The sequence below is a fragment of the Ailuropoda melanoleuca genome, chromosome 12, assembly GCF_002007445.2.
Source record: "Ailuropoda melanoleuca isolate Jingjing chromosome 12, ASM200744v2, whole genome shotgun sequence".
NCBI lineage: Eukaryota > Metazoa > Chordata > Mammalia > Carnivora > Ursidae > Ailuropoda > Ailuropoda melanoleuca.
The window spans coordinates 15,138,732-15,159,625 of NC_048229.1; the positions used below are offsets into that span (position 1 = coordinate 15,138,732).

General features: G+C 47.0%; 2 protein-coding genes across 9 annotated transcripts in view; one reads left to right on the forward strand and one right to left on the reverse strand.

Moving 5' to 3' along the window:
* The first annotated feature begins 2,719 nt into the window (after nucleotides 1-2,719).
* On the forward strand, nucleotides 2,720-12,833 carry PRKAB1 (protein kinase AMP-activated non-catalytic subunit beta 1). Its single transcript, XM_034672360.1, has 7 exons — nucleotides 2,720-3,152; nucleotides 5,982-6,145; nucleotides 7,358-7,451; nucleotides 7,735-7,849; nucleotides 9,918-10,051; nucleotides 11,138-11,206; nucleotides 11,459-12,833. The coding sequence occupies exons 1-7, from the start codon at nucleotides 2,994-2,996 to the stop codon at nucleotides 11,534-11,536; spliced, it is 813 nt and encodes a 270-aa protein (XP_034528251.1). The 5' UTR covers nucleotides 2,720-2,993; the 3' UTR covers nucleotides 11,537-12,833.
* Nucleotides 12,834-17,471: 4,638 nt separating this feature from the next.
* CIT (citron rho-interacting serine/threonine kinase) overlaps nucleotides 17,472-20,894 on the reverse strand; it is a 170,887-nt gene continuing 167,464 nt past the window's right edge. For all 8 annotated transcript variants that reach the window (XM_034672359.1, XM_034672358.1, XM_019800123.2 and 5 more), the window contains one exon: nucleotides 17,472-19,890. In XM_034672359.1, the coding sequence (XP_034528250.1) occupies nucleotides 19,867-19,890 (24 nt within the window). In that variant the 3' untranslated portion in view covers nucleotides 17,472-19,866. The remainder of the gene's footprint in view (nucleotides 19,891-20,894) is intronic.

Here is a 20,894-nt window from a genome sequence, read left to right on the forward strand (position 1 = left end):
TTCTCCCATCTGACTCTTTCTTGTTATTACAGTCTCAACTGAACTGTCACCTCCTCAGGGAGGTCCTCCATGACCACCTCATCTAAAGTAGTACCCCAGTCACTCTCTCACATAATTTCATTTGTTTCCTTCATAGTAGTAATCACTCTGAAGTTATCCAGCTTCTTTATGTTTGTGTATTTGTTTATGTATCTATCTGCCACACAGGGCCCTCCAGCTTTGCAAAAAGGATTAACATTGTCCTGTTATTCCTTTATCCCCAGCACCCAAAACAAAGCCTAGCATACACTGGCTCTCCACAAATATTTGTGGACCAAATACCATGGAATGAACTCATTCTACTTCTGTGCCAGTGGCTCTCTCTCTGTCACAATGACATTTGCATCTCAGTGGGAAGAGAACACAGGGATGTCTACCAAAAAAGACGGACAAGTCTGCCAACATTGTCAGTGTTATTTACATCGGCTAGGCAAATTTCAGAAGGCTTGGTAGAAATCCAGGTGGGCCAACTAAAAAGCAAGCTTACAACTCTATCCCAACAGCTCACACACGCTGCAGTCTATCTTAGTCGGCCCAGACTGCTGTAAAAAAAAAAGCACCACAGATTGAATGGCTTAAACAAAAGATATTTACTTTTCCGTAGTTCTGGAGACTAGACAGTCCAAGATCAAGGTTCTGGCAAGGTTGGAGCTCTGGTGAGAGCTCTCTTCCTGGCTTGCAGATGACTACTTTGTCCTCATGTGGCCTTTCTTCTGAATGTGCATGGACAGAGAGGATGGGGAGGTGGGGAGATCCAGGGTTATCTTATCTGAGCCAGGCAGAAGTCTTAAAACTTCATGCTTGAAAGCATCTGCATAGCTCAGATAAAGGGTCCACAGCTTATGTGTTCTTGCTTACCTCTCCAAGTTGTTTGGAAGAGAACCCAAAGTTCAACACATTCTCATGTCCGTGGCTTCCTTACTGCTTCATGTAAGCAAGAAAAACAGCTCAAAGAATGTATTCTGGGTTATCCAGTGGCCTGGCTTCAGTCCCTTCTGGGCACCAGTAGAACCCCTTGCTTACCTGAATTATTGCCTTTCTGTGAGTCTGTTTCCACCTTTACTCTGTGGATTCCTTTGGGGCCAGAATCATGTCTTATTTATTTTTGTCTTTTAAAAAACTGTTTTTATATTATGAAAGTAGTACATTCTCACAGTAGAAAGAATTTCAAACAATAAACAAAAGAGAGGAAGTCCCCCTTTGATCTGCCCATTTCCAATCCCACTCCTCTCCCCAGATGGAACCACTATTAACAGTGTGTTGTACATATTTCCAGAACTTTCCATTCACAAGAATAATGATGCCAATAAATGTGCTAACGTTCGTTGAATGTTTACTGAGTCAGGTGCCATGCTGAGCACTTTCCGTGCATGTTCTCAATTAATTCACAAAACAAGCCTATAAGGTCGGTGTTATTTTATTTCCTATTTCGCAAAAGAGGAAGCCAAGGTGACAGACCTAGTTTCAGGGAGATTAAAATGTGAAATAAAATATACATCTTTAAAAAAGTGCATCTTAGAATTAACGTAATATGGCATTAGAGGCCCAGCTGCAAATAAATATGCATCCGTATAATTGGCACGGGTATATTTCTGCAGAAAGTCCCTGGAAGTAAAATTGTGCGCTAAGATGAAGGTGCATTTTTAACTTTGATAGATACTACCAAAGCCCCTCCAGGGGACCATTTCTTAGTCATCTGTCTCCCACTTACTTAGCACAATGTCTGGCATTTTGTAGGTACCCAATAAATGTTTGCTCAGTGGACAAAATGCATGAGCTGGCCCAGCAAATACAAAGCATTTTGAGATACTCACATGCGAAACAAAACACAAAAACAAGAACAAAAAAGCCCCATCACCACCAAAAAAACCACAGCAGTGACTGACAGTGAAATTAGTATATTTTAGGACCACAATGTGTACACAGTTCTTGCACTGGCCACAAGAAGTGACAAACGCTAATAAGTTAATTTTATGCAGAGTGATGTGTCCAAAGTGATTATAAAATGTCTTACAAAACTATCTATCAAAAGGCTGTGCACTCAATTTTTTAAAAATACACTAATAATTCCAGCGTTTTATAACCCCCAAGACTATAGTAGTCGTGAGAAATTTTCAGAACTCTTATGGTCTGTCATTTTCTCAAACACCTGCAAGATTACTTGCATCAGAATCACCTGGAGTGCTTATTAAAATGCAGACCCCACTCCAGAGCTTCGGAATCATAATTTCTGGGGATTAGGGCCAGGGAATCTGCATTTTATGCAGGCAGTGATTCTAAGGCACTCAACGTGGGAGCTAGAGCATTAACAGGCTTTAATAGGATGCGTCTCCTAATTAGATTAGCGCTTTAAAAGAGCTCTTTGGCTGTCGAGTACAGAACCAACTGGAAGTGGGCAAAGATCTCTAAAATAGTTAACGGCATCACTCATTGCAGCGCCAGGAGAGGGGGCCCAGACCGCTGGCGCGCTGGCACGCCCCCTGCCGGCCTTTGGCAGCCTCGTCCTGGGTCCCGTCGTAGCAGCCGACTGCGACTGCGCGCCCCGAGGCCAGCGAAGGCCTCCTCAGGGTGCTGCGACCGCGCTAATCCGGACCGGAAGCGGAACTGAGGTCGAATTAGCCTAATGCGCTTCGCCGGCCGCCGCCGCCCCCACCCCGGATCCCGACTGACTCGCAGACGCGCCGGAAGCGGAAGTTGCTTAGAGGTGGGGGAGTTGTTGGGAAAGTGTCGGGTTATTTTCGGGCTTCTTGGGTTAAGCGTGGTTGGGTAACCTGGGCAGTCCTCACCCGCCGCAAACCGGCTACCGGCCCGGAACCCTCGCCCCGAGGGGTGTGGTACTCGGGGCTCGGACTCCTTCCCCGGAGTCCTTGTGACCTCCTGGTTGCCGGAGTCCCCTGCCCCTTCCCTGGAGTGAGGCCCCGTCCGGCTTCCCGGTGTCCCCGCAGACCCCCGTCATGGGCAACACGAGCAGCGAGCGGGCCGCGCTGGAGCGGCAGGGCGGCCACAAGACGCCGCGAAGGGACAGCTCGGGGGGCGCCAAGGATGGGGACAGGCCCAAGATCCTGATGGACAGCCCCGAGGACGCCGACCTCTTCCACTCCGAGGAAATCAAGGTGAGGGGGTGGGGGAATCCGGCTCCCCTTGACTAATGTGGAGGGGAGGAACCCTCTCCTAGATTTCCCGCCACATCCCCTCTAAAACTCATCAGAAGTGGGAGGGAAGTGATACTTAACTCCGTGCACTTAAAAGCCAGATGGTCCTGTAAGAGCCCTCTTAGCAGTCCAGGAACCTGTGTCTAATTACCGATGAGAAAGTCACCCCGAGGGAGGAGGAGCAGACTTCGTTTAACATCATTAAGGCGAAAGCAGCTCTGGGACAGCGTTTCAAATTCTTAATTAATTAAGATCGTTGAGTTAGCAGCAGGTGAGCCCCAGTCTCTGCTCTCCTCTTAGGTATAATTAGTTTCACAGCTTTGAGAGATTTTTCCTCACCTTTACGAAAACTGACACTTCTTGTAGTAGCTGGTTTTGCAATTTATTGTCGATTTTGGAGATAACCCAGAGCACGTGAGTAAGCCAAAAGCAGTTACACAGCTGACTGCAGTTGCCAGAGGTGTTTCATTCTAACTGAAACCTTTAGTTCACACAGGCTACCTTAGAGCAGACGTAGAAAAGTAAATCCACTATTGGAGGTCAGTGGATGAGTGAAGCGTCAGTCTGAAAGGCGGGCTGCCAGCTGCTACTCCCCTTCTGTCTCCTATTGTGTAAATATGACTTAAGATTTTAAAGAGACCAAAGCAAACATTTTTGCAAGCCACATTTGGACATCCTACCATAGTGTGCTTTAATTCATCAAAACTTCGAAGATGAGTCTTGACTCCTGCTTCAGCGACATGCCTGCTGACTGACTTGATGGGGTCTTTCGTTTCCAGCTACAGGGCCCACGCCTGGTGTCCAGAGCCACGGACACTTGGTTCTGGCAGCTGATAAGTATGTGGTAGATCCTAAGCAAGGAAGAAATGATCCCTTAAGGACGATGCAACAGAGTAGGTTCAGGAAAAATCAAGGTGTCTCCCCAGCCCAGCATATTCTGTTAGTATCCAGTTGCATATTAATCATCACTGCCTATTAGGCTAATTGCCTGGCAACTCATTCTACCTGTACTCATATTTTTTCTCAGATGTTGGGCTTGGTGTTCACATTATGCTCTTAAATCCTCACTTGGATCTTGGCTTTGAGTCTAACTAAGGAGCCTTTTACTGGGCTTTCCATCCTGTGATTTGCTCTTGCTTTCTCAATTTGTTGCATTCCTGAGGACCTGTGTGCAAAGTGAACTTTGGAATCCTGTTTCTCCAGTGACTTGATATCCTTTCCCCCAGAAATAATTGTGATCCAAAGATGGCTATTTAAGATACCGTAAGAACCAAACTACTTTCTTCTAGAAGTGTCTGTTCTGTTGCTGCTCCAGAATTCCTACAAGAAACGTTTAGCATACAGAGGATCTTGTGGACAATGATTTTAAATAGTGTCGGGGTGCCTGGGTGGCTCAGTCGTTAAGTGTCTGCCTTTGGCTCAGGGCGTGATCCCGGCGTTCTGGGATCGAGCCCCACATCAGGCTCCTCTGCTATGAGCCTGCTTCTTCCTCTCCCACTCCCCCTGCTTGTGTTCCCTCTCTCGCTGGCTGTCTCTCTGTCAAATAAATAAATAAAAATCTTAAAAAAAAAAAAAATAGTGTCCATTATCACTTCCTCAGAAGTTACTGAAACGATGTAGCAGAGACACTGGATTGAATGCCCTATACTCCCAAAAAAGTCATGGGTTATTTTAGCTACACTAGTTCACTATTTTGGCTGTGGTTAGTTATCACCTTCTCAGTGGCAAGTGATTCCAGTCTATTATTCTTTAATCTGTAGATCTTGTTCAATCTTAAAAAAAAAGCAGATGTCATTTAAGATCAGCTCCGGTCAGGGCGCCAGGGTGGCTCGGTCAGCTAAGCGTCTGCCTTTGGCTCAGGTCATGATCCCAGAGTCCTGGGATCAAGTCCCATGTCAGCCTCCCTGATCAGCAGGGAACCTGCTTCTCTTTCTCCCTCTGCCCTTCCTCCCTGCTTGTGCTCTCTCTCGCTCAAATAAATAAAATCTTAAAAAAAAAAAAAAAACTCCAGTCAGTATTTGAAATGAAGGTTTTAGAAGCTCGCTCAGTGACACCTTTAAGGGTCTCTCCCAGCTGGAACTCCCACTCTTTTAATGTCTTGGGCTTCTGACTAGGAAATATGTAAAAGATCCAAAAGTACATATATTTCCCCCAGCGTTTGGTGTGTTTATTTCTCTTATTTTGGAATATCTCAGTTATACATCACTTCCTGCTCTTAGAAGCTATCGTTTGCCATATGGAGGGTCAGTCTGTGCCTTATCCTTTTCTTCCCAGTGCCTGGACAGCACTTTGAATATTTTTTTCCCTTAGAATCTAGATTTGTGAGTTTTTAAGTTGACAGCTCTGGAATTGTCCCTAATAAATTTTTGTGTATTTCAAATCTTGTTAATTAAGGGAAGAAGATGACATGTATCTTATCTGGTCTTGAATTCATTGCACCCTCTTCCAAGTGAGTTCTGTAGTTTCTACTAAAATTTTGGGGTAGATCTCTTTAATAACAATATTAATAGCTAATAATTATTAAGTACTCACCAAGTGTGAGTCACTTATGCAGAGCAATTCACGTGGACCCTGTCAGTCTTTCACAGCAACCTTAAGAAATAGTTCCTTTTGTTATCTCTGTTTTGCAAGTGGAGAAACCAAGGCACAGCTATTAAGTTAATGAGCTTGAATATGAACCTAGTAGTAATCACTGCTTCTTTAGAATGAATTGTCTACATTAGGGTAACTGTCCATTGTAGGGAGCTCACTGATGGCTTCCTGTCCCTGAGTAAACTGTTCCGTTTCTAGGCTCCAGAGAAGGAAGAATTCCTGGCTTGGCAGCATGATCTGGAAGTGAATGATAAAGCCCCTGCCCAGGCTCGGCCAACAGTGTTTCGATGGACGGGGGGTGGAAAGGAAGTTTACTTATCTGGGTCCTTCAACAACTGGAGTAAACTTCCCCTCACGAGAAGGTAACTGCTTGGGCAGTATTCACATATTTGTCTTAATCCAGGGATACTATAGTTTCTAAATGGGGAATAGAAGAGGATGTGTTTATAAAATGGATGCTGAATGGAAAATAAAACTTTGCTTAATAATTCACAGGGTTCACATCTCACACCCAGTTAGTCTCTAGGTTTAGAGCACACTTAGAAGAAAACATCTCTTAGCAATGAGTATTTCACGGACATCTTTGACTTCAGATATGCAGCTATGTGTTTGTTTAGGCAGGAGTTCTCCTGCAGAAAGAGAGAGGTCTATTCCTAGTGCAGTGGAGAGAGAGCACTGGGCTGGGAATCTTCGAGACCCGGATTTGAGGCCACATTGGCTGAGCTCACATCTCAGTGACCCCTGAGTCCCATTGTTTCTATCTGTAGGAAGGGAATGTTGGGCAGATAATCTCCAGGGTTCCTTCTCACTTTGCCTCTCCGTGTATTACTTTTGTTTGGAAGGCACCTGTTCTGTAGGCATCATTAGCAAACCCGTAGTAAGACACGTGATCAGGAATCCTAGCATGGCCTTCTGTCTCCATCTGTTACTGAGAAAGCATCTTCACTAGTGAGTGTTCTTGATGAAACAGGCAGAGAGTATGCCCTGCTGGGTCAGGCCCGATTGCTGCCTCAGACCTCAGGCTTTCCCAGGGCTGATGTCGGTGTAGGAGGGAGACACTCAGCACAGTTACAAGTCCTTTTAAGTCCGGGGAACAAAACAAAGAGTCTTCCTGGAACCTTGTTTTAGTAGGGAAGCAGGTTTCTTTAGAGACCTATTTGTGAATCCTGTGGAATCAGTCCCATCTCCGGCCCAAGGCAGACTGACAAAGACTAAAACTGCAGCACACAGTTTACGTGGCACTGCTGTCCTCCTCCACTTGAGCGGTGTTTTGCGTGCAGCCTGAAAAAGACACATGCCTGTTTGTTGACCTTTTGCTGGTAGGAAGGCGGATTATTCCTGCATTTGAGCAAAGTGAGTCCATCCAGGAAACCTCTTGCATTGCTGCTTCCTTACAGCTTTTCTAGATTGGGATCATTCTACTGAACTGACTAAAGTGGTTAAAAATGTTTATTTTGCAGCTGAACTCTTGGTATCACATGGAATGATTGGGTTTTGTTCGACGGCTGATTTGTCAGTAAGCTTAGGAGGGCTGCTCACCCAGCTGAAAGCGTCTGCTTCCTTTTTCCTTGCAGCCACAATAACTTTGTAGCCATCCTGGACCTGCCCGAAGGAGAGCATCAGTACAAGTTCTTTGTGGATGGTCAGTGGACGCATGACCCTTCTGAGGTACTCTTCCTCCTGCCCTTGGTCCTCTGACTGCTTGCACAGTCCAGACAAACCACTTTCCCTTATCGATTGTGCCAGGTCCCTTTGTCCCACTGGTAAAAGTCCCTGCGTGTGGCTAAGCTAGATAGCAGTGCTGATAGACTTATGGGCAAACTTGACAGAGGTGAGCAGATTGGCTCATGAGCCAGGAGATGAGACCTGCCAGCCCAGAAGTCTAAATCCTCTAAAGAATAACTCCAGAGACCTTCCACGTTATGATTTGTGCCTGTCTGTCTCTTCCCAGCCAGTAGTAACCAGCCAGCTTGGCACAGTTAACAACATCATTCAAGTGAAGAAAACTGACTTTGAAGTATTTGATGCTTTAATGGTGGATTCCCAAAAGTGCTCCGATGTGTCTGGTATGAACACAGTTATTTTATACCACGTGTGTGCAGGTGGGGGCTGTGCAGTCTAGAAATACTCTTATTTCTCTTGTCTCTCACTCTTGAGCTCAAGCTGCTGCCCAGTCGGGTGGATGTTTGTAGCTCCCTAAAGAGCCACAAAAGTAATTCCTAACTCTTGTCCGGTCAGGTTGTTGAAATCCAGCCCCAAGGGAGCTCTAAGTCATTTTTTTGGTCATCTCCAGTATTCAGTAGGTCTGCTTAGCCACAGAGAGTAGACTGTGGGAACAGAACCAGAACTTGATCTCGTGCCAGGGGCAGGGCCCAAGAGGCCCCGGAGAGTTGCATTCGGTTGGTGATGAGCCAGCTCAGGGGAAGCCTGCCAGCTCCTTGCCCACTCCCGACCTGCTCGGGGTGCCTGCCTAAAGAGTTTCAGCCTGACAGGTGATAAATGGACACCTCCGTGACCTCGTGTGGTGTATCAGCACCTTCTCAGGATCCCTTTGGGGGAGACGGAGGCTCATCACGGGAAACAGGCTAACTGTGCAACCAGTGTATTAAAACTTCCCATCTTCCAAGAGTCAGCCAGTCGTCAAGCTTTCAGTAAATTGCTTTCCATCCAAATCCACAGGAAGAAACAATACATGGAATTCAGGGGCAATGATGTGTTGTAATCTAAAGTGTCCGTGCCAACTTCACTGCCCCTTCTTGCATGGTCTTAAGTAATTCCTGGACCCCTGTGGGAGGCAGCGGAAAGATTGCCCAGGATTGTACCTGCTAATCGAACAAGATGGGTTCAGTTCAGTTTACAGGATGGTTCTTCATTGTTACCTGGCTGGGCCTGGAGCTTCTGCCACCAGGATCTCTTACTCTTATCAGTTCAGAAACCACAGTGGTAAATTGACCGTGGTGGGCTTGCTGTAGCTGAAAAGCCAGCTTGTTGAGCAGGAATTGGAAATCCAAAAATAGTGTTCTCTCTGGATAGCTAGCTAACTAATCTTTTCGAGAAGTCATTTATTTCTTTTTAGTAGGTGGGAATTGGGGGATGGAGAAAATGCCCAAATATCCCCTACTTACTGATAAGTGTAATTTTAGGCCACATACCAAAGCTTTTAGTCAAGTTTCTGCAGCATAGGCCACCTGGGGAAAGAAAACTGACCCCTCACTGCCAGTCAACCGACATCAGGCTCTGCACAGACTTCATATTTAGATACCCACTTTCTTAAAAATACATCTTTACTCCTAATGGCTCAGTTTTCTGCACTTAATACATTTGTCAACTTCCTGCTGTCGTATGGTTGGATCGTGTGAAGGGAGCCTGTACCCTAGAAAATGACGTCAAGGGAACTGGCAGAGCCAGAGCGCATCAGATTTCTTCTGGATGGCCCCAAGGACCAGGCGACCAGAACCCGTCCCAGGCGTCCTTTGAATAACTGCTCAGTCCCTTCCAGGTGGCCAAACATTGCTAAGTGAGCTGCCTCTAACCTAATGAAACACTGCCCTTCTAGAAGCTTCTTAATATATCAGTGTAATCAAGACACTCAAGAGTTTGAAAGGAAGCTGAGAGATGAGATTTTCAATTTTTTATTTTTGGTTTTAGTTTTGAAATGGGCCTCGCATAACCTGTTTTTGCCACTGTTTCTGTATACACAGGCTGCTTTATCTACTGTTTTATTCTGGCTGGGGGAGCTCAGACCTTGGGCTTGGCTGCGTAAGCCTCACTTGAAGCCCTGAGCTTCTTTGTGGTATTTGCCAGGCCGGCCCAAGGCGAGAAGCATTCCTGTGCAGGGGCATGTCAGGTTAGGTTACTGTGAGCAGCTTCCTTGTTAGTCTGACCCAGAATCACCAGCTTCGCCCCCACCGCTGTCTGCTGCCAGGGCATCTGAGCTCACTGCTGAATTTTATGCCAGTCACCCAAGTTCCAGAAGGGTTTTCTCATTGCCTCTACTCTTCACCCTTGGGGACTGTATATTCTTCAAGGGAATAAGAATCTTTATTGAGGGGACAACGATGCCACAAATTCAATGGGACTGCTCCTGAAACTCACCATTTTCAAAGTCAGTGTCCTGTCACCATCTCCCAACAGAGCTATCCAGCTCCCCACCGGGACCTTACCATCAGGAGCCGTATGTCTCAAAGCCAGAAGAACGGTTTAAAGCCCCCCCCATTCTCCCTCCACATCTGCTCCAGGTCATCCTGAACAAGGACACGGGGATTTCTGTGAGTACACAGGCATCTGCCAGGACTATCCTCCGCAGTCGTGTTCTGCGGCTCCCCTTTCGGACCACCTCTTGGAAAGCAGTTGGTGAAGAGGTTTCTGGTTGCCCATCGGTGTTAACGGCCAGGGTCCCCCTCCGCTGTGGGAGCGGGCTAGAGCAAGATGTTCCCCGAGTGTGGGTGCTGCTTTCCCATCACACAAAGCCTTTCTGAACTTGTCTGTCTTGTGTTTCACTCCTGCCTCTCCCCATTCCTTGTAAATCATGATGAAATACATAGCCACCCCTTCTCAGTAAGCTACCGAATGGAATTCCTCCTGTGGACCCCCCATGTTTTAGAATCTAATCTAAATCACCAGCTCGCTTTCAGAAACATCAGCGCTCCTGGATCCAAATTTGGGGAATCTGGGTAACACACATTTTCTCTGGGACATTGATATCACTTGCAAGGAGGTGTATATCCTCCTGGATCCTGAAGAGCACCCCGTTCCGTTTAAGTAGATATGCACAGCATGGCCCTAATTCTCAGGAATCCGGTGTTCTTGTGCTTTGTCCAAGCCACCCCTAAAATTGACATGTCTGTGAGGTGGTAAAGTGACCGTGCCGCTGCTCTGGACTCCACATACAAGCGGGTGTCTGCGTGCTGAGCTGAAGAGCTGGATGCGGATGTGCAGCCCCCCCCCCCTTATCCATTTCATTCTTCATGCTTCCTGAGTCTTATAGACATGAACTTGCAGTCCACTGCTTGGAAATGTTTAGATTTATCTTGCTGCTTTCTCTAGAGGTGCACTCATTGGACAGCTCTTTCTTCCTGCTTCCCTTTCAATGAGGACAGAATCATGGCCCACACTTAAGAGGCCAAGGTAAAGCCTGACCAATGTAAGGGAGCTCCCCTTAGTTGGAGTATGAGGCATGACCTCCCTCACCTCACCTGTCCTCTTAGACGAGCCCTATATTGTCCAGCTTAAGCAGAAAGAGGCATGAGAGCCTGCCTCTTTTCTGTTGATACCCACTGCTGTGAAATAAAACGAAGAACCTTCTTCATTTCCAAATCCTAAATGCTGATCTTCTGCTTTTGTTCCCCCCACAGTGTGATCCAGCTTTGCTCCCTGAGCCCAACCACGTCATGTTGAACCACCTTTACGCGCTCTCCATCAAGGTAATGACATGTTTGGGGCTGATAGAGCTGTGTTTCTCTAAGTGCTCTGAGGTCCCCTAGCGACAGAATTACCTGGAGTACTTGTCAGAGCGGGGGCAGCATCTGGAACCTTATGCAGACCCATAGGCTCCGGTTCTGAAGACAGAACAGGACTCTCTTTATTAAGCCCCCTTGATGATTCAAACACACCCGCGCTAAAGTTTGAGCCCTTAACTTAGTCCTGCCTTTGATCATTTCCACCCTCTTCCTCAGGATGGAGTGATGGTGCTCAGCGCGACCCACCGATACAAGAAAAAGTATGTCACCACCTTGTTATACAAGCCCATATGAAGAGCTGGGAGCCAGCTGTGGGCCCCAGGGAACGGTGTGCACTCCTGGGCTCCACGACTGCATGCTTTCCACCAGAGGGAACGGACTGTACATTTTTCATTTCACACTCTTTATAAGACATTACATACCCGCCGTAGTCCTGCTTGAAGGTTTGTTCCAGGCACGGCAGCTCCCAAAGCGCCTCGGTCTGTAACAGTCCTCTTAGCACCCGTGGCTGTGAGCCTCGGGCTCAGCAGTGCTGAGAACGGAGGGAGGGAAGGCAGGAGGCCTGGACCCCCACGCCACGGGGCATGAGGACAGGTGCACTTCTGAACAGACATCCTCGGAACTGGTCGTGGAGATTCTTCTTAAGCCAAAAATGAACACTAGCCACTTTGCTGGTAAAATCCGGGAAGCAGGGACCGAGGCCACACAGAAATTGCTAATCATACATGTTTTTGAGGCCATCCGCTTGTCCCTGCTGAGGCCTGGCCGTGGAGCTAACAGCAAGTACCAGTCCTCTGAAATCAAAGCAATAGATGGTCTCCTGTTCTCTGCTCCAGGGAGGTACAATTTCTATAGAAATTAGAACCTGTCTGATTTCCAGATGAAGATTTACAGTTGTTTCTTATGCTTATGTGCACTAAGTACTTTTGTTTTAAACCAGAGGTGGCTGACTCTATGGCCTTAGGGCATTTTTAAAAATCACCGCAACTAGAATATAGATCATGTGAACTATATTCAGCAATAATCTGTTTTTAGAACAGACTTTGAAAACCGCTGCCGGATTTCTCCATCAGGCCGGATGATCCTGAGGACTGACCACTGTTAGCTGGAGGGATGTCCAGCTTTTTATTCTAATCGTAATGAGGTGACAGTGTTACCATGAAAACTTTGCAGAAGCACCCTCCCCTAGCCTGTGCCACCTTGATCAGGACCTCCGTCTCTACTTAGCAGTGAAGGCGGTAGCAGTTGCTGCTGCTTATTCTGGAAGGAACTTAGAACTTGACAGTAGCCGTCTAAATTTGTGTCAGGAAGACATCCTTTGGACCAAAGCAAACCTTTTTACACTCGGCATGGTTTCCGGGGAGATGCTGCGGATGTGCCCATTAGTACAGGTTCCTGTCCCCAAGTCAGCAGAAGCTATTGTTATGCCCTGTGTTCCTGCTGGGAGATGGAGGAACGAGCTCCCTGGTTTCCAGTATTTATTTGGTAAACCTGAGTCTGGGATACCCTGTTTTTGTTACTGTTTTCCAAACACTGAATTATTGTCACCTTGATGTACAGGTTTCAGTAAAGCTTTGTAAAGATAACGGGATGTGCTCTTGGAGGAAGCTTTGATTTTATTCCGTCGTTTGGAGAAGAGACTGGAACTCTTCTAGAGGTTTACTTAGTACAGTGCTTTTTTAATCTTTATCACACATCGGCACTCACTGAAAATGGTCCCATCCTCGTGGTACTCCAGGGTGAGTGACAGGGTAGATCCAGCTGTCCCCAGGGCGGAGGAACATTCCCTTGACCCATCCATTCTGCATGCAGAATTTGGAAGGCTGTTAAGGAGCCTGTAAAACTGAGCTCCTTTGAACCACTGAGTCATGAGGGGAAGCCAAGGAGAGGCGACAGTGAAGGTTCCCAGTTTGGGCAGGTCGGTGGCATCCCCACGTCAGAGGTGTTGCCACCTCTTGCTCATCAGTAAGCACCACGGGAGCCTGGGATCTTGACACCGGCTTTGGAAGACACCAGGGCATTCTGGAATCAGAGTTGTTCCCATCAGCTAAAAGGAGCTCTGTCTGTTCTACCAAAAAAGATGAAAGATTACAGATGTTCTTTTAATAAGCCTTTCCTTCCCAGGCATCAGGAAACATTGAAATAAGTTTACAAGAGCGAACCTCAGTCATTTGGTTCGCTGGAGGTGGAGGGGAGCCTAGAAAGCGCTCCTGCCTCAGTAATTAGCTACTTCACTCTGAAAACCCAGGTGATGTGGGAACCCTAGATTTTAAGGACCATAGAGATTATTTAAGTAAACTATGGAAACATGCAAAAATCCTCTTTCAAAAACTGGAGTTTTAAAAAAATACAATTGAAAATACACACCTAAGCTCAAAAGAATGAAAGGGATCTACTCAAGCACCAGAAGCCAGAGAGCATTGCCGTGTTGGCGAGCTGTGAGCACAGCCCCTAGGTCCGTGGTGGGGACAGAGGGCGGCCGGTGGTGGGGCCCTGCATGAGTTGGTCCAGAACAGCACTGCCCTTTCTGTGAGGGGGCATTAGAGAAGCTGACTGCCAGCCTGAGTCAGAGCTCAGAAGAAACCTGCCGCCCCAGGCTGTGGAGGAAACAGCATGAATTGGAAATCCAATGTAAAAACTAATTGGGAGCCAGGAAACCCTGTAAGAGCCCTCTGCAGCCCAGTGGCCACAGAGGACTCCCGAGGGAGGTGCCACTATGGTGGAAATGCGGGCACAGCCACCGCCTGGAGCTATGGTCTCCGCATTCTCTACAGCTGTTGCTGTGTCTAAAAGACTTAGGTTTCTTGAAAAGGCGATACAAAGCAAGTCTCTTGCAGTTCAGAAGATTGCTTATAGGCCCAAGGGAAAGACTCGATACCCAAGGTAATGGAAATTATTTCACGGTTGTGGGAAAGGAGACCCAAATCACAGGGGCAAAGCTGAATGTAGACGTGAAGTGTCCTATGACCCAGGCAGCACCTTCCCTGTTAGTATTCCCACGATGGGCGAGGACTGGTTCTGTGGTTAAAGCTTAACCCGAATTGCTTTTGAAAATGAAGATACATTCTTCCCTCCAGAAATGTATACACAAATGAATTTATGGAGCCAAAGGTAAGGCCTTCACGTTACTACCATGTAAAACGGTATTGGGTCAAGAGGACCATATGTCAAAATACTGAAAGATCAAAGGACCCAGGCAAAGTTCTTTCCTTTCTCTGGCTTCACTTACTGGTATAAATGTGAGGGAAGTCAGTAGTGCTAACCTCACCAGGTCAAAGCCAAACCTCAGTCGGAGTCGCTATCCCCCCCGCCCCCGCAGTGGGTGCTAGAATGAGATTAGGGATGTTCATCTAGTTCAGGTGCTGACTGGCTGTGACCTGGGGCAGGTCACACGGCCTCTCTCAGCTTGACTTCCTCCCCTGAGAAAATGGGTTGGACTAGCACTAGATCATCCTAGGACTCCTTTCGTGCTGGGAGCCACAGAGCCTTTACGACCTGGATGGGACACGGCCACAAAAAGGAAGTCAGGAGGCCAGAAAGGAAGAAATGACAGCCCCTCAACTCACTCAAGTAGGAAACTTCCAAACTCCAAAAACCAAGATTAAAAACCCCAAACATCACAGTGATCTCATCCATGACTGAGGTCAGAGACAACCTACTTTAGGGAAGAGTAAAATGTCATTTGATTAAACTCCCAATAATTTCTAGATGAGCACAGTTTCATTTCTGAACATGCAGTTTTCCCAATACCTGATTCTCCACCAGTGTTTACGAACAGTTTGAATGAATTAATGAGGATCCAAGTCCATGCACCACTCACATCTCCATCCAGCTTCTGAAGAATTCCTCCTTAGCGCCTCTCTTGATCAGCAAATTAGTGGAGGAACAAGCCAGAGCCTTTTGACCCAGAAGGCCAATGATAATTGTCTTTAGGAGAAAATAAGGAAGTTACGAGCACATGTGCATTTCTTCTAAAGCCCGAATCATCCCTCCTGTTGTAATAACATCTGCAGGGCCTTCCTGAGAGCCATCACTGCAGTAAGTCAAACCCTTGGAGAAGATCCTGAAAGCTGGAGCAGCCAGAGCTCCCAGTCTGTGGGGCCTGCCCTGTCTCTGGTCAGCTCCCACTCCTAGTCTTTTTTGTTTTCAGTACGACTAAAGGGCCTTTGCCTGGATGAGGACATCAGCCCTCACTGCTACCTTTTCTACCGCCCCTGGAGTGAATTCACCCATCTCATCTGGAAAATTGTATGGACTGTGAGTCAACTTTTTCCTTTTTGTGGTCCTCTGAAAGACAGCCTTAGTTGCATATAGTAGTAAAGTCATTTTCCAAGTTCTTTCCCTTACCTCCAACAAGCCTTTCAGGGTAAACAGAGTTCCATTAATCATTGATAGACTCAAGGGAAAGCCAAGTGATCAACACTGTACTGTATTTCCACTAGCCCCACCCTCCCCAGCTTTGGAAAGTAAAGCAGTATTTGATTAGGCAAGTGATAAAACATTTTACTCATACAAACACTGTGTGCCTAGTGCCACAGTCTCCAAGCTGTAGACATCGTAAGCGTTATTTAAACTGCCCAGAGAGAAATCTGTCCAGAACAGGCCAAGGTTACAGTTGGACCTGATCTGAGTCTTGTGGGGGCTGGGGCTGCCCTGTACACTCTAGGACAAACTAGATGCCAATCATGATAATCAAAAATGTCTGCAGACATTGTCAGACGTCCTTAGGGGAAGGGAGCAAAGTCCAGTGACCTTAGGGGAAGGGAGCAAAGTCCAGTGATTGAGCACCACCGGAATAGGCCTATTCAGCTGTTACTATGAGCGGAAGCTTAGCTGCTCCCACCCGTGCAAGCCTAGTCTTAATGCTTTAGACTTCAAACCGCATGGATATTTGCTAAAGCAAATCAGATTAAAGGGGCCCAGTTCTGAAGAAGAACTTCAGTCCCATTAAGCAAATTATCTTTTTTTGGCCTAAGGCTCCAAATCCTAAAGGTCCATGGTTATGAAATTTGCTGTGCACTCGGTGTCTTTATTCTCATGAAAATTAAATTGTAAGCACAGAATGCATGGCTTCTGATTCTGTGTTTCAGAAACAGGAGTGGTGGGGGCCTGGGTGGCTCAGTGGGTAGTTTGCTTCTCCCTCTGCCCCTGCCCCTCTCTCGTGCGTGCTCTCTCTCAAAACAAAATCTTAAAAGAAAAAAAAGGAGTGGGCACCATGGAAGGTTGGGCCTCATTTTATGGTGTGGCTGAGTACTTGGTTGTTTCTTTGAGGTCGATCCTTAGGGTCCAGAGAACCTTTCTGGAACATTCCTTTTGGAACCAAACTGTTTATGCTTTTGAAGTATTCCTTGGCTGCCGAGAATTCTCATTAACTGAAATGGTTGGTTGGTATTTGACAGACTTTCCCCAGTGTTGTAAGGAAAGAAAGGTTCCAACATTTTTACTTGTTTATCTTCTGATTTACCTCCCTTCTTATAGTTATGACCTTTGGCAGATTTTTATCTCCAACAGGGAAGTAGAACAGAATTGCAACTACGGTTCCTGTAACAAGCCATGTCAGATATGACCCTGCAAGTGAGATCACGACTGTGGTCAGATTACTTCATTGGAAAATAAAAAAGAGTAAAAGCAACAGGAACCATGAAAGAAATCACCATTTGCCAAAACTGATGTTTGTCCGGATCAAGCAGAGTTTATACTAACAAACTAAAAAATCATGGAAAAAAATCTACCTCACAGACTCTAAAAATCCATCTAGTTAAAAATAGAAGTATTTACATTTTAAATTACCTTGATCCGAACTCCTCCAAGGAAATCTACATCATTAAATTCCCCATGGCCTTAGAATGGATGCGATTTTAAGGTGACCTGCTTTCTTGGTTAGCTGCATTACAGGGGAACAAGGTAATCCATCCTCAAGTAAGCCTTTCAAAATGGCCTGTTTGCGTGAGGAGCTCTCCAGGTCTGCAGTCCCAGAAAGTGACCTAACTGCCAGTTCACGGTTCACTGGAACTAATGACCAGACTTCAACAAGGTCTCACTCTTGGAAGAGAATGCTGCCAGGCTTCTGGACGCCGGGAGAGCAGTGTGCTCAGACCTCTGTGTTGTTCCGGGACCCCAGAGAAAAAGGAAGCAAGGTCCATGTCTTGATAACAAGCCTATGCTGACACGGGCACAATACTTAGGATTTTTATGGTCTCAAGAAAAGAAGAGGTCGTTGCACAAAAGCAAACGTTTTAGATCATTGCTTTATTTCACTATTGTTTAACAACAAAAGTTCATTCCTCTCCAGGTGGATCTTGAATTGTTCCTTGTATTCTTTTCCTCATCCTGAATAAAAAAGATAATGAAGAAAAAGCCTGTACTTTTGGAGACCTAGAATCTTACTTATGCTAATAAGCTTTTGACTGCAATTTCGTGGTCCGATATTTCCTGCTGGCATCTTGGTGGTCCCACGGAGCTCCCCACCCTCCCATGAAGATGGCTGTCCACAACTACCACCGTTGAAACCAAAAGTAAGTGTTGAAAAATGCACCTTTTACAATAAAAAAGTAGAAACCAATTCAATTTCCTTTTTTTTTTTTACGAATATAAAGTTTCTTGTAAATATGTACAGTCCTTTGAGCTAGTTCTATAGCAGGAAGCATTTCACAGATGAGACACACGATACACACGTTCCGGGCTCAAGAAGCCCATTTCTCATGGAGATCCTAAATGAAATGCCAAGACTGAAAGACCAGTTTTCAGTGACCTTTCCAAATACTTGTGGACCAAGAGACAAAAACTTCAGCAAACAGTCTGATCTGCCCTGGGGAAGGGAGGGGATGCGGTATGACCCCAAAGACTCCAACCAACACAAAACAACAGCATGACACCTGCCAAGGGCGTAACAACATGGAGGGGAGGGACACAGGCGTTCCAAACAAGAAAGCACTTAGGTTAAGAGACGAGCAGGAAGGAGCAGGGATCTGGGCCAGGTTGCAATCTGGAAGGTGATCTGAACTGTGGACAACGTGGGTTGAAATGTGGTTATGTTCCCCTGTGGTGGTGGAAACAGGTCTACCTTTCAGCCTACCTAGGATGTGCCTTGGTCGTTCGAGGCGTGCCTAAGAGTCACGGAGAATCTGAAGCAGGAGATGCCTTGTGGGAGATTAAAGGCAGAAATAAGGCCGCTAGTTAGCTTGCCAACTGCAAAGCCTCTAGGTTGGTTCTTTACCAGTTGCCAGGAATTTCGTACTCTGGTAGTGGGCAGATGGAAACCGTGGGAGCCGTGCTGCACCTAAGGGAGGACGACCTCCCAACCCCAGCAGGGGCGGAGGAGGGGCCGCAGCTCTCTCGAACTTCCTGGTCTTCGTCTAGCCCCAGGGAAAGGCTCACGTGGGAAGTCACAGTTTCGTGGGGTAGAACCCTACTGGGTTTTGTGTGAACACAGAGTCATCCACGAGGGAGTCGGCAGGGAAGCGGGAAAGTGTGAGGTGGCGGTTTGCTGAAATCCTTCTCTGGTCGTAAGGCTTGAGCGTTTGGTTTTTTGTTTGTTCAGTGCTACAGACTGCAGCTTCTTGTGGCCAGTGAGTTGGCAAGTGGTCAGAGGGTCTCGATGCAGCGGGAGCTATGGTATGGTACTAGTACATCGGCAGAGCAACCCAAGGGGGGCAGCAGCCAGGTCGGGGGGCAGCACATGCAGTGAACCGCCATGCAGAACTCCCGGACGGGTCTCTTCCCATCCCAGGCTGGGGAACAACACGCTGTCGTGGACAGGAGGTGGGCACCCCCAGTCCCCTCCCGGACCCAGAGACTCAGTAACACTGGGCTCCGAGCAAGTCTATTGCATGCTTTCCTGGCCAAAGCTACGTGGAAAGCAGGCTGGGGAGATGACGCTGAGGGGCAGGGAAGGAGAACTCCTCGAGGTCCCTTGGCCCCAAGTCACTGCCTCCGAGCTGAGGCCCGATGACCTCCGTACATTCTCAGCTGGTGGGAGGGGAAGTCGTCAAGGCCATAAAAGGCAATGAGAACAGTAAACATTTGGCTAGGATGTCACCCTGGGTAAAACAGGGCCATCTGCGAGGATGGACTGGGACAAGAATGAACCTACATGAGTGCAGGAGGTTAGCCAACTGGCGGGGACTCTTCCACAATACGTTTCCGGAGCAAAGACCTGATGGTGTGATCTAGCTAAAAATGACTACAACAGGAAATACATTGCTATTCAAATCTATTAAGAATTCTGTTGTCTTTTAAAAAAAAAAGAAAAGAAAAGGAAAACCAACCAACCCTAGGATCTTAAAGTAGCTATTAAATAGGATTCTAACCACGTTGTAGTTAGCGCAGGTTGGTTTCCTTTGCTGAACCGGTACAGGCTAGAGCTAGGTATAAAAGTTTATGAATGCTCTGAAAGAGTAACAAAGTGCACAGAGGATGACTGCAGGAAGGCGCTGGCAGCTCCTAAGAGCCTCGGCCCCTGCACCCCCTGGATGCAGGGTGTCCACACGGAGGTGGGTCTGGGCCCAGCTGTGCCTTGGGGTGGCTGAGCAGATGGGTGCTGTGGGCCCCTTCAGCAGAGTTCCTTAGAGTGTTTGGTGTTTTCCTGCAGATTAAGATGAGGAGTTGGTGTTCCTGGCTGAGATTTACACTGAAGACTGGTCCCAGACCTAGGAGCAAGACAAGGAGGAGTTTTAGGTGAGGGGGCCAGGAGTCCCTGGGCTCGCCCCCACATAATTGCAGCAGGAAGTGTGCCACACTTGGTCTCCCTGCGGCCGTTAACACCCAGTGCTGCCCAGGCCGGCACGAGTGAGCGTAGCCAAGCCGCTGACCTCGGGGTTCATCAGGGAATGAAACTCATGGAAAACTCTCCAAAGCTGTGGATGGATCTCTGTTACACATACACACGCACTGGCCCCTGTTCTATCAGTAAATCAGAGGGGATAAGAAGAAAAATTGACTGGCTTTTCCTCCTCTCTTTATTGGCAGGGGTCCCAACAGTGACCTGCTCGTGGCATCAGGAGAATGTGACCTAGAAACCAGCCCTGGGACAGCAAGGTGGCTGTGCTGTGCAGAAGAGGCCCCTGGAACTGGCTCGGCTGCCAAGGGGCACCAAGCACTCCGACCAGACCCTCCCCCTGCTTGGGGGGCCCCCTAGTCTTCAACATCTCCCACCATCTCTTCATTTGCTAACTTAAAAAATTACATCGATAATACATGCATACAATTTAAAGATTTCAAAAGGCTCAAAGTTCTAGAAGGCAACCACTGTTCCCAGTTTCTGTGTAGCCCTCCAAAAAAATTCTTGATGTACGCGTGTATCTGTATATGTGCTTGAAAAAATTAGGCAGAAACGTTTTGTGTAGTATGCTACCATTTGTTTAAAGAAGGGAGGCTACGCATACATATTTGCTTATATGCATAGAACCTCTCTAGAAACGGCTAACACTCGTTGCCTCTGGGGAAGGGAATGATCTAGGGTAGCTATCACATTGTGAGGTATATATGTGCACATCATCCATTTGCTTAGAAATGCCTCTTCTTACATATGTTTTCTTCCTAAACTTGCTATATGTCCTGAAAAACCTGAATTATAATAAATCCCCGCCTTTTCCCTAACAGTGGCCCTGAAGGGCCCTCAGATCTGCAGGTCACTTGTCTGGCCTCAGGATGG

Bases quoted from the DNA above. Each gene is read 5' to 3' on its own strand.
- PRKAB1 (XM_034672360.1), top strand. From the start codon at position 2,994: ATGGGCAACACGAGCAGCGAGCGGGCCGCGCTGGAGCGGCAGGGCGGC. The intron at 7,452-7,734 runs GTACTCTTCCTC...GTCTCTTCCCAG, and splicing joins GGACGCATGACCCTTCTGAG to CCAGTAGTAACCAGCCAGCT. The intron at 10,052-11,137 runs GTGAGTACACAG...TTCCCCCCACAG, and splicing joins ACAAGGACACGGGGATTTCT to TGTGATCCAGCTTTGCTCCC.